Source organism: Anguilla anguilla, chromosome 1 (assembly GCF_013347855.1).
Source record: "Anguilla anguilla isolate fAngAng1 chromosome 1, fAngAng1.pri, whole genome shotgun sequence".
NCBI classification, from domain to species: domain Eukaryota; kingdom Metazoa; phylum Chordata; class Actinopteri; order Anguilliformes; family Anguillidae; genus Anguilla; species Anguilla anguilla.
This window is the reverse complement of record NC_049201.1, coordinates 58,934,817-58,947,490: the sequence shown is the minus strand read 5'-3', so window position 1 is coordinate 58,947,490 and position 12,674 is coordinate 58,934,817. Positions and strand designations below refer to the sequence as shown.

The 12,674-nt window shown below is 41.4% G+C and overlaps 1 protein-coding gene across 4 annotated transcripts in view; it reads right to left on the bottom strand.

Moving 5' to 3' along the window:
• Window positions 1-9,310, bottom strand: part of ulk4 (unc-51 like kinase 4) — a 108,408-nt gene extending 99,098 nt beyond the window's left edge. For 2 of the 4 annotated variants that reach the window (XM_035413352.1, XM_035413363.1), the window contains exons 1-12: window positions 9,122-9,310; window positions 8,200-8,371; window positions 7,509-7,608; window positions 6,740-6,879; window positions 5,712-5,886; window positions 4,833-4,934; window positions 4,606-4,689; window positions 4,354-4,429; window positions 3,329-3,424; window positions 2,063-2,211; window positions 469-538; window positions 115-181 (exon numbers count right to left, since the gene is read on the bottom strand). In XM_035413352.1, the coding sequence (XP_035269243.1) occupies window positions 115-181; window positions 469-538; window positions 2,063-2,211; window positions 3,329-3,424; window positions 4,354-4,429; window positions 4,606-4,689; window positions 4,833-4,934; window positions 5,712-5,886; window positions 6,740-6,879; window positions 7,509-7,608; window positions 8,200-8,371; window positions 9,122-9,264 (1,374 nt within the window). In that variant the 5' untranslated portion in view covers window positions 9,265-9,310. Of the gene's footprint in view, window positions 1-114; window positions 182-468; window positions 539-2,062; window positions 2,212-3,328; window positions 3,425-4,353; window positions 4,430-4,605; window positions 4,690-4,832; window positions 4,935-5,711; window positions 5,887-6,739; window positions 6,880-7,508; window positions 7,609-8,199; window positions 8,372-8,705; window positions 8,727-9,121 lie in introns of those variants that run through there. The other 2 variants (XM_035413374.1, XM_035413384.1) reach the window with 2 other exon arrangements.
• Window positions 9,311-12,674: the final 3,364 nt, after the last annotated feature.

Genomic DNA, 12,674 nt, shown 5'->3' with positions numbered 1-12,674 from the left:
GGTAAGAGTTGTGCAACCTCTGCCTCAGTCACGCACATCTCTGGACAGCGCTCAGAACACGAGCACTCGTGGAGCAGGGCCCAAGGGAGCTCATTCGCGATTCGCGGCGCTCACTTGTGTTTGGACCGTCCTGGGTACCGTCTCTCTTGTAGCACCACTGGTTCTGGGAGTTGGCCGAGAGCTGTTTTAATGTGTTTAAAAACAAAAAAACGAAAAGAAACTAAAATATCACATATTACAGACAGACTAAATTCTTGTTGATATTGCCTGAAATGAAATGTAGATGGGCAGCTGAACAGTTATCCTATTCGCTGGTGGGGCTGATCTTATCACTGGGTTTTTACCCCCATCTGTCTCAGTTGAATGGCCGTCTTATATTTTGCCAGGGTCTAAAGCCCCTTTATAATTTAGTTCAAAAGCAATTTACAAAAAAGAGGGGAGCGAGTGAGACTGCAGAACTGCCGATACCTGAGGAGGAAGATGGATTCCCTGGCCTCGCCATCGAGAGCGCTCTTAGGCCTAATTTCAGCCATGCTGTCTGTGTGATGGAAAGACAAACACGTCACAAACACAGCAGCCTCTCACAGGCCTCAACAGCACTGGCTGTTCAGACAGCGCGACGCTTCACATGATCGAACCAACAGACAAGCTGTGCACAAAACGGGGACAAAAGGGATCTGTTGAGCCAACGGCCTGGTTTCACGCAGTTCTTTCATGATATCATCAGTTTGACTTTACAGAAGTTTCAAATGTAGGAGATGCTCGCTTACGTGCTATTGGCATAAAACCAGCACTCGATCAGGAAGAACACCTTTAAACGCTCCTCTAGCTAGCTGTGGTGTCCCGAGTAAAACACAAATCTCTGGTCCTGGCCCATTGTGCAGCAAGAGGAACAGCAGAACCCTCCTACCTGCATTCTATATACCAAACTCACACTCGCGCCAGGCCATAGTGCTCCACATTCACTGACCAGCTTACGGCCCTGCCCAATCACATCCATCACTGCCCATATCCCACTGCAGCTCAAAATGCACAAAATGCTATTTAAACTGCACCTGGATCCCACCCAACACTGGACCATAAACATTTTTAACAGGTTTACTAATTGTTCCTATAACCCTCAACCAACTAGATTCCTAATAATACACTCTCTATTTCCCTCTTACACCAACAGCACCCTCGCTTTATGCTGTAAGATTAGTGACTCTACTAACATGTGTGACCCTGAAGATTTACTATGAGCCCTGTTTCCTGCCCAAACCAGTATGTATGTTGCTAAATGCTGAAATGAAAAATGTAACATCATTTCAAATGGGACTACAAGCCATCCTTATGCTTGTTTAAACTTCATGTGCTTTATGGTGGTTTGTGAAAAAGTCATCTATGGTATACAACACCAATAAGAGACTGAATAATTCCATAATTTCCTGTAAACACTTGTTTACAGTTTTAACAACACACTCCCATACTAACACTATCACCCACTGATAAACATTTATACAAAGACAAAGTCGCTGTAGCATGGCTCCATACCAACACTGGATATTTCCCTTCTCAGAATTAGAATTGGAACAGGGTACATTTGGACAGAGTCTTGAAAGCTAAAACCAGATGCAACTTGACATTTCAAATCTTTTTGTGAGTTTGGGATTTATCCTAAAATCACTCTTCAAAGAGGGCTATGCCTGAACAGTGGAATGACTATTCAATAAAGCTGTACAAGTGTACCAGACTGCACTGGCCTTCCTCAGCCAGGCTTTTAGAGCCAGTGTGTTCTGGAAGAACATGGCCACTAAAAGCTTGTTTAAGGATCCTGCTCTATATGCAAACAAAAGCCATTATACTGCAGGAAGATTAACACGTGTATCCCCACGACCTCACTGAGAGGTTAATAATGAGGTACACACAGACATGCAAAACAAACAGAGATGTGCAAAGACACACGCATGCACGTACGTACACACACACACACACACGTACATACATGCACACACGCACGCACACACAGGCCTGCCACGTGCCCACACGCACGTCTGTCTGTCATACTCCTGGAAAACATTACCTAATCCAAATGACTTGCTTACGACCTGGCTGCTGTTTCTGCTTGGCCCCACCCCTTCCTGCACCTCTCCTGGTCCCTGTGACGTCACTGCAATGGGGTCGCTTGGTGACTCATCGCTGGGGGGAGGTACCTCATACTGCTCCATACCTCTGTGACACAGAGTCACACACCAGCCAGCAATGCAACAGCATAGCATACACCACGCACCATTATTTAACACAAGCACAAAACAAAATTACACAGAGCACGTATCAGGTTTGGCTGTACACACACCATAGAAGGAAAGACAGGCAATGACGCAGGAACCAGGACAGACATTCATACTGGTCAGGCAGGTGGTGAGTTCCCCTAAACTGGTTTTACAGTATACTCTTATTCTCAGAAAATGTTTGGCCCTAACAGTAAAAACACTGGCCTATTGTACTTAAGTGCACCTGCTATAAATCTCAACTGGCTGCCAGGAAAGACATCCTCTGTCTACACTTGTTGCAGTGTAATATCTCTAGTGTGTGAGCTTAAATGGTTGATTAAATGTTCAATCACAGCGAACACTCTCACCTGTCTATCCAGTAAATCCATGTAGTGTACAGTGAGCTGCAATGTGGTTCACTGATTTATAGCAAATTCTTCAAAATTTTGGCAATTTGCTGCCCTTGTGGATTTTGTAGCTGAATCATGATGCCTTTGGGTATTAATTGTGCATTTCTTCTCATGGGATGTGACAAACTGTCCTCCACGAACCAACCAGGTTTCATGATTTTTCAGCAGCAGTGTTAATCATAAAGCAACAATTTTTGGCAAAAAAACAAAACAAAGAATAAAATAGCCAGAACAAAAACAAGAAGTGTATCCATGTACCTATTTATTTTTTGTTCCCTAATACCAAAACATGATTAGAAATGCTGCATATCGTAAATTAATGTCTCACTGGGTTGAGTTTTTTTTTTTTTCTACCCCTTGCATTCATTTTTTAAAAAAGATTCTCGTGTCAGTGTGAAATTTAATTTATACCAATTTCCACCGATGCCTGGCTGTTTGCTTAGAACAGCTTTCACGGTCCACCTTAGTAATCACTCCAGACTGAAGTTTCATGTATGATGGTGACTTTTCAGTACAACAATTGGTGGAAGTTGTGGACATGCCTGAACAGAACAAACACACATTAAAAGGAGCCAGCAGGGAGTTCACTGTTACTGATACTGTAGCTACGGGGAGCCTGATTGGCTATAAGGCATGAGAGAGAAACACAGGAAGGCAAGATGTCACCTGGAGCTGTCCAAGGCCTCCCCACTCAGATTGGTCAGCTCCTCGGAAAAAGCTCCTTTCCAGAAGGAGTGAGAGAGTAGCTGATCCCAATTCATCCTGCGGGGCACACGCCACAGCAATGTTTACACAGCACACAAACGCACAGCCACCACCCAGAGCTCATTCCCACCTGTCCCGCCTTCAGTTTGCAAACAGTGGTACAGACATTTTTTAATTAATAAATGCATGAATGAATGAATAAATAAATAAATAAATAAAGGGCTAGGCAAACTGGAGCTCCTAAGACAGACTACTATCAAAATTCCCCCAATTTTCCCAGAATTCTACGGCATACAACATATTCTAATATACTCCAACATACAAGGAGTATAAAAATATATTCCATTCTAAATAACTGACAGGAAGTCAAACACCGTACCACACCCACTATTTCCAGAACATCGTGTAACATGCATTATTATTAATATTCTGTATGGGCTGCACAGTGATGTGTTTTTAATAAATGGCTTTGGGCAGCATATTACATATTAGCAATTACTGAAAATGTCCCCAATTTTCGACAAGATGTAATTCAAAACACCATTCTTAACACTTTCCCAGCATTACTATAGTTTAACTAATTTATCTGTAACACTTTAAAAAACAGCACAGAAACCCCATTTTTATTTTTTTCCACTCAGTGTTTACACTTGGTTATTGCTGGACTTCAAGATGTCCTTCGTGGCTGAAGTGAAAACAAAATATTAAAAACTGAATCTTACGTAGACATTAGCCTAAGGTATGAAAAGGGAAGTGAAGCAAGCTTGTGTATTTCACATTCTGATTACACTTTTCCTACACCGGTCTGCTGACATAGTGTAGCACACGTGGGTTCTCTTCAGGTAGCATGAATCCATGTCAGACAGTGGGTTGCATGAGTGAGTCTTTCAGTCAAGTATGAACTTCGAACATGTGAACAGAATCTGACCTTGTGAGTGAGTCTTTCAGTCTGAATGAACTTCTCCAACATGCGAATAGAATCTGACCTTTTGTCAGGGTCCTTCTGGAGCAGTCCATGCAGTAGGCTCTCAAACTCCAAAGTGGGCATGCAGGCGGTCGTGCCTTTGCAAAAAAACAACATCTGATTTAGGATTCAGTTAAATCAGATCAAGTTTTTTTTCCCCAGAACAGTAAAAGTGCACATTAAAACTCAGCAAAGTACTTATCGTTCAATGTTGGAACAAAATATTGCCCTTCATGGTTGTGCTTTTTCCACTAATAGATGCATTAAATCATACCCTTTTGCCTCGGCGGGGGCACGTCTTCATGTAGAATGAGCTCGATCAGGTCTGATAAACTGTCTGAAAAAAATGGCGTCTTTCCTGGCAAATGAACACGGTGCAGTCAAAACAAGGGCTTCGCTATGATGAGCAATCACCTACAGATTATTACACTGACTCACATACCCAATCAAATATGTGTAGTTTATTTTACATAATCTATAATAGAAATAATAAAAACAAACCTGTGAACATCTCATACAGTATGCACCCCAGGGACCAGAGGTCACTGGCAATAGTGCAGTCTTCTCCCTGCACCAATTCTGGTGCGCAGTACATTGGAGACCCTATAGAAAGCATCGCACAACAGTTACAATCATTTACCAGACAAGCTTAATTAGACTAACAAGTGTACACCAGTCACAGTCTCAGGAACACAAAACTGTGATATCACCAAAAAAGGCACGGAAGGCCAAGTGTACAGTTAACCAAACAAACCAACAACTACTATCATAAACAAAAGTTAAAACCACCATATATTCCTATATTGTTCCCTAAAATATATCTATAATTACATCCCAAAAGGAAACTCCAACAGAAAGAGAATAGCTAAAGAGGGTGAGGGGAGCCATGGTGCAGCCTGAAGACGTGTACTGGAATGTGGGCAGAGTTTCTGAACGCAGGAGAAGCTCATTCCAGAACCGGAGGGCCACAACAGAAACGAGACATTGGGGGGCACAGAATTAGCAGAACGGAAAAGTCTAGAAGCCAGGCAGATGATGCCACTTTCCCAAGCCCTGACATTGCCTCCGTTTCGTAGTACCCCCAAGGTATGAGTCTTGGAGCATTTTATTATTCAAGAGAATTGCAATTGACAGGTTTGAATTCTGGGTGGGATACCGGAACAGTAACCTTCTGTAAGGAACTTAGGTTTAATTGCCAATTCGAATAACTAGCTTGATAAACCGATAAAATAAGAAAAAGAAAACTAATGACTAATGACTCTGAATTAGGGAAAGTATAAAGTAAATAAATGACTCAATGTGTCATGGAGGAAATGATGCAACCACCATTCTTTTTCCACAGGCCTGATGAGGCGAAAACATCAGAAACCCGGGCCTTACCTTGGATTCGGTTTTTGATATTTTTTCGTGGTGTGGTTTCTCCACCCTCCCCACCTCCTCCTCCTCCCTCATCTGACATCATAACTCGCCGAATGACGTCCTCCTGACTCTCTCCGTATGCTTTGGAAAGGCAGAAGTTGGAGTACTTTAGTGTGCCAGGGCCATCCAGCAAGATCTGGAGAAAAAGATCCAAACACAAGATCACTTAAGTAAGCACTAATGCTTCTTCAGCTTGCTAATGCCCTTCCCTGCCTCAATGCTCATGCTACTTCTCACAGATGTGGTCTGTCACACACACTGAACAAAGGGCAAAAGTAAAACAGTTAACACAGATACAAAATGGTAACTACATGGATCCAATTTAAAAAAGGAACATTCATGTGATTTTATTATATTTAGAATATTTATTAACTTATTACTTTTTTTTTTTTTTTTTACATTACTCTTATTAAAGTAGCACAAAACAGTGCAGATAAAAGGTATTTAGACAGTGGCTGGTCATCTAGTTCATGCAACTTCAGTCTACCAGCGAAGACCCAAACAAACTACCGTTAGACAAATGTAAATGTGACATTTAAAAATGTGGCAGTGTAGTATAATGGCTAAGGAGTTGGTCTTGTAACCTAAAGATCGCAGGTTCGATTCCCCGGTAGTACACTGCCGTTGTACCCTTGAGCAAGGTACTTAACCTGCATTGCTCCAGTATATATCCAGCTGTATAATTGGATACAATGGATACTCTGGATAAGAGCGTCTGCTAAATGCCTGTAAACTGTAAACTGTTAAAAGCTGATCCATGGGAAACTTGATTTCCCCTACAATTGGTGGGCATTGTGAAAACATTTCCTGGAGTTATCCAGATTTGAGAACTGTATCAGTGCAACAGATGTGTTCACTTGGAGAGTATTTGCGTGCCATTTCCTTCTCTAGGGCCTCTACTCACTACAAATATGTGTAAGTAAAAGATAGAAAAGTCCTGCGTGCTGCTGAAATTGGCGAAAGTAGCTTGATCCAGACAGACATGTTACCTTAGCGGGAGTGATGTCACAGCAGATGACGCCAGAATCGTGGATGTGTTTCAGGCCTTTGACAAGATCAACAGCAAATTCTCTCACAACGTCCTCAGACAGACACTCATCCTGAGCGATGACCGCCTCCAAAGAGCCCCCTGAAACCAAAATCACAAATCAGAAGAGGGATTCACAAACCAAGAGTCAAAAAAGAGGGACTCACACAGTCACAGACGAGACAGGCATCTCAATCATTATTCTTCTGCGGATAATCGATAGGAATCACAAACAGTATTGTATTCTAGACACCTCCTCATGCTTGAGCAGAGCTTTTTCAGTGCTGAATCAATGAAAGAGACTGAACACTCCCCAGTTTAAAATTCTGATGGTGAGATATTTAACAGAGCATCCAGAACATATTTCAAACATCAGGTATACATACATTACCATAGTGTGACTGAAATAAAGGCTTTCTTTAACTCACATGTGCATACCTCTGCAACTCACCAACACACACCACCGCAACTGACATACAGTTTTGCAACTCACCTGCAGGCACTTCCACAAGTCTGCAATGTACTGGTACAGACCTGAGTTACACACCCTTTGATAGCTTACCTACATGTACCTTGATAACAGTCCTTCAGGTACCACTCATACCTCACTTGTAACCATCTCCACAACTCACCTGCCACAACCGCACATCTCCTTCACCCACGCAGGCCTCCACAAGTCAACTTCACATCCCTCTACAACACAGTCACCCTTCTACTCCTCAAAAACTCACCTGTACAAAGCTCCACCACCAGCCAGAGATGGTTGCTGGTCTCATACCACTCATGGAAGGAAACAACATTCACATGTTTAATAGTGTGGGTCAGCCGCACCTGCCAAGAATATGAGCACAATGAGTATGTCTGTATGAAAGGGAAATGTAGTGATCTCAACAAGTATCCCTCTCCATCTGCCACAAACATCCCTCTTTACTCGACCCTATCCAGACAGAACCCTAAAGCATGTGTGGCATCAGGTTTCATCTCATGAAGAGGAATCAGGTTCAAGCTGGGCTTTGGTTTGATTATTTCTATTAGGCCATTCTCCTTTATTGAATAAAGCGCAAGTTCACTAATATAGAATACTGCATTTTCCAATTATAACAACTTGACTTTATCCCCATTACACTCCCAGAATTATTACCTACATGGATAATCACTTTGCAGCAGTTAGTACATTTTAACTCAAAAGATTAACTTTGTTAACTGAGGGAAGCTAGTACATTTTGAGCTTGCAACCAATGTAAACTGTAGATTTAGAAACAACATTGTGAAGTACCATAAAAATAACAGGTATCACAGTCAACCCAGGGAGGGAGGGATTCAGGCCAAAAAATTATCAGTTTTATTTTTTAAGTTGGTTTATGTCGCATTACCCAGATATAACCCATGGAGGCCCTGAAGACTACATCCTCTGACACTCACGTGGTTGGTCACTTCTGCCCTCTTTGATTTTTCGCAGCAGATTATTGCCACAAAGAAAATGCTTCCTTTCCTTCTCCCCTTATAGACCACCGATTTGCTCCCTTTGCCAATCTCTTCATAGAGGATGAAGTTCTCCATTTGTGCGTGTTCATAAGCTTCTGTTAGGGAGAGTCTAGTTTCAGGGTACAGAAGGTCAGATATTAATACAAAGACAGAAATAATGAATGCAGAAGTGGGGATCTGACTTGTCAAATGGGCTGTAAGCTTTATCCAGGCTGCATCAAAGGGTGATCTAACATGTAATACGTTTTTCTAACCAATTATAGCGATGGTAACGTAAATAACTTGACATGTGGCACAGCGGACCCAAGCATATTTAGCTAGACAGTGTCAGCGAGAAAGAAGCTACTGGCTGACAAGCTAAATAGTAAAGGAGATAGCTAACCTTAATTTAACTCACTAACTTTAGCTAGCTAGATTGTTACTACATAAGCAACGTTGCTTACTATGAAATATTGGGTCTCTCAGGGTAACAAAAGAAAGAATGAATATGAACTTAATGTTTCAGTAATATATTATTTAGCTTTAGAAAACTATTCACCACTTATGTAACTTTAGCTAGCTAGCTTGCCATAGCGTTTGCAAGTTAGCTAACTTACAAAACAGGCAAAAAATATTCAAAAAGGTAGATCGATATCTGTGTAAGCTAGTTAGCGAAATGAACGCTAATGGTAGCTATAGACTAGTAAATTCTAGTCTAGCTATTGTTAGACTACGAAAAACTTAACAATCTAACTCGTAATAGCTAGTTAAATAAAGTTACGAATAGACGTCGAGTTACAGCAAAGTGTCACATTGGTCATTTAACATATTAACACCACCACAATGTTCACATTTAACACTAAATATCACATGCACTCACAAATTGAAAGTTTGTCCGTTACCTTCAAATGTTCCTGATTTCGAATTACCGGAAATAAAACGGAGCACTATACTTGACATTAAAGGGGTGCCAGTTGAGAAAGTGTTCCAATTCCTAAACAAATTAAGACTAAAATTGAACATTAACTATCCAATTTAACACATAAAATAGCGTGATACTTTTTGCATCATAACATACCCACACACTGAATGTCTCAATACTTTTTAAATGGGTATCTGCAGTTGTTGACTATTTTTGCACACCTTCTAATTGGCCTTTCCCTTGGTTGCTAGGATACAGTAAGGACGCGAGGACCCAAATCCATACACTGACCGTGTGCTGCTCCACGGCTGTTTGTGTTTCTGATTACCCTAGCCAACCAGCTAAACTTACAATTAGTAAACTGGACATTGAGTGTTAATTATTCACATACAGAGAACGTGTTTGCTACTGATATGCTGTGGAAAAGCTGTATAGCATTGCAGCAATATTAAATATTACAGTTTTATGCCGTTTCTAAGCTGAGTGAGAAAATCATTTATGTGTAGACTATCCAATGCTGTGCACTCACATACCCACTGAAGGGAACACAGAACTTTACTGGACGAGAGAATACACTTGTATTCACCAATGTTTGTTATATTGGTGGCTTGCAATTTTCTTGATTCTATGTGATACTAAACAAAATAGCTGAAAAGGTAGAGATAGTCTATCAGTTTTTTCACGAGACATTTTCAATTCGGGCAATACAGTCATTCAGAATCTGCAATGGCGTAATAACATTTTTTTTTTATGTCAATGTATTGTATCTCGATATTAGTGTTGGAAATGCAGTGAAAGGCGAACATGTCGCACAGTCCATGGGGTGGCCGACTCTGATTACCAATAATAAAATGAAGAAAAAAACATGAATAATTTTACAAAGGTGAGGTGTAAACAAATGAAGGATTCCAGACCCATATGGCGAAGGTGACCAGGTAGGGAAATAGCTCCAAGAGCTCTCTTCCTCTTGCAGTTTGCACATTTGGCAAAAGGGGAGAAATCAAGTTTTGGGGGATTTTCCCGAAAACACGGGGGCTAATCCCTGCTCTTTTGAAAAGCGAGTGTTTAGGACCTCGGTTTGCCTTTACGAAATTGTGCAATGATGTAGCTGTAAAACCGATCAGCGGTGCGATTGAAGAGGAATCGGGTTTTCTTAACGTTTCCTGTGTTCCTTAATTCTTTTAGTTAAATGTGCAGGTATTGATAACATCGTTTTCAGTTTATCCTACATGCGACGAAACACAAGACAATCGATAAGAATGTGGCGCAAAGTTCTAAGAATGTAGTAGCATAGTGATTGAAATAATAGTTTTAATATGAGGCAGTGCAAGAATGTCCTGGAATCAATTGTATGTCCTAGAACTTTGATAGTTATTGTCTTGTTTAGTGCCCTGCATGAAGCGCGTTTTGACTGGACGACTTGCAATAGAAGCGTTTTTCTAAGGTTTGATGTGTCAACATCGATGGCTTATGTGGCAAGAGATCTGTGTTTCGGGTTGACAAATTGCGCTGTCACGTGTACATGTAATAATATTAGCAAACAAGCTGTTCAAGTGGGTTCGCTTCAGTCTCCCGCATCATTCTCTCCACTCCTCCTGCTAGCTAGCTAGCTAGCTGATGCCCTCACACAACGATGTATGACGTCATTGACAGGCAGTCAGTGCTAACTGAACGGAACAGAAAAGAGCGGAGTATGGCGAGGAGCGTGGGATAGGGCAGTGACCGGCTTCAGGGTACAACAACTCCGACCTCAAACATATGATTCCGCTAGCACTATCTTAGAATCATGATATTTAGTTTAAAAAAGAGAAACAGACAGAAGACAATCTGCTTTGACCGGTAGGAAATAGCTGGACAGAAAACGCGAATTGGCTTTCTGGGAGACAAGATCGACTTGGTTAATCGTTTAATAACGTTGGTACAGATTTTGTAGGTTGGTACAGTACAAGCTAACTAGTTTGTTCATGCCCAGACTGCTCTTTAACTTGTAAAGGTTTCGGAACGAGTAAACATTACTTTAAAGAACATAACAAAAAGAAAAGACTGAACTGTGTTTTTATATTTTTTACGTTTGCATTGTGCTAACCAGTACAGCATTACACGGTGGAAACGCTGTGGACAGGATACAAGTAACTCAGCCCATTCGAACAGGAGCTTCGGAGGAATCGCTACTATAACGTCACAGTACGTTCGGCTGTTACAAACACGGCGCCTCTGTTGATACACTAGATGTGGATGCGAGTTAGATTTGGATTTCCCTCTTGCCTTCACCTATAGCGAGGTAAGTCAGCTGGTGCTTATTTTTTTATTTTTAAAACAGCCATCTTGTCATAGTAATTTACAGAGCAAAATGAATCAATTTGCAGTATTTCATCAGGCTGATCCTGAACGCTTGTGCTTATTTGTAATGTTCTTATATGCAGCCAGGATTATTCGGCCATTGCGGATCCTCCCCGGATAGGAAGAATCAGACATGCTCTAGCTACGATTATGACAGAACTGTATATGAAATAGAGCGGGCTGTCACACTGAGGTTATTGCACTCCTTTTGATGGTGTAGATTCTAAACCTGTCTAAACCCGGCTAAAACAGCTTCAAGTCAAGTGGGTTAATGCTACCCACAATAACGTTAGTATTAGAGCGTCTAAAAGGCATATTGAATTAACCCGATTAAAGCAGATCCGATTATGTTGAACTTTTTCCCCTAAAGGGCTATTTTAATTGACCATACTGTGTCAATGTTAAAAATGGTCGTCGTGATATTGGTTTATTTTCTCCAAGGTTGTTGAGCAAACAAAAACGTGTAGGCTATAGCTAGAATTTACTGTAGGCTATAGCATGCAGTTAAGATATTTCGCCACCAGATGGTAGGACTTTAAAATTACCTTTTTTGTCACGAAGTGACTCGTGTTTGTGTAATATTTTTATGGTATATGCTCTGGAATTATTTTTTCCGCAAGGGAAAAGAGACGGTTTTTCCCAAAACCGCCACCGTTACAATTCTGCTACACACTGACTGTCACCGAGTTGAGTTTAAAATTAGTGACGTGACTGATCAAACAGTGCCCCGGAGTCCGGACCTGTTTGGGGGAAATATGTAGCCTAGGGCAGCGTTCTTCCTGTTCATTTCAATTAATATAGGCTGCAAGTGTTCTATCAGCCTAGAATGTACAGGACGCTCGAATTCACAGGACGTTCATATATGTAAAATCCTATGGTTTGACGTAACCTCAGTGGGTTACATTTGCTAAGCCATGTAGGCCTACCTTTACCTGGTTTATGGCATCTGGTTCTATTGATGGACGGATGGAGTTGCTGATCTGCACTAGTGCATTGTGTACAGTTGCTTCTGCTGTCAGGGCCATATGCTCTGTTACAGAAGCAGCGAAACGTTTACTGTATGTGCGGGCACCTGTCTCCGGCATCTTTGTTGTTCTGTTCCATGGCAGCAGTACACCTGGCTACGTCAGTGGGGCTTGGTCAGGGTTGCCAACTGTCAGGCTTTTGATGT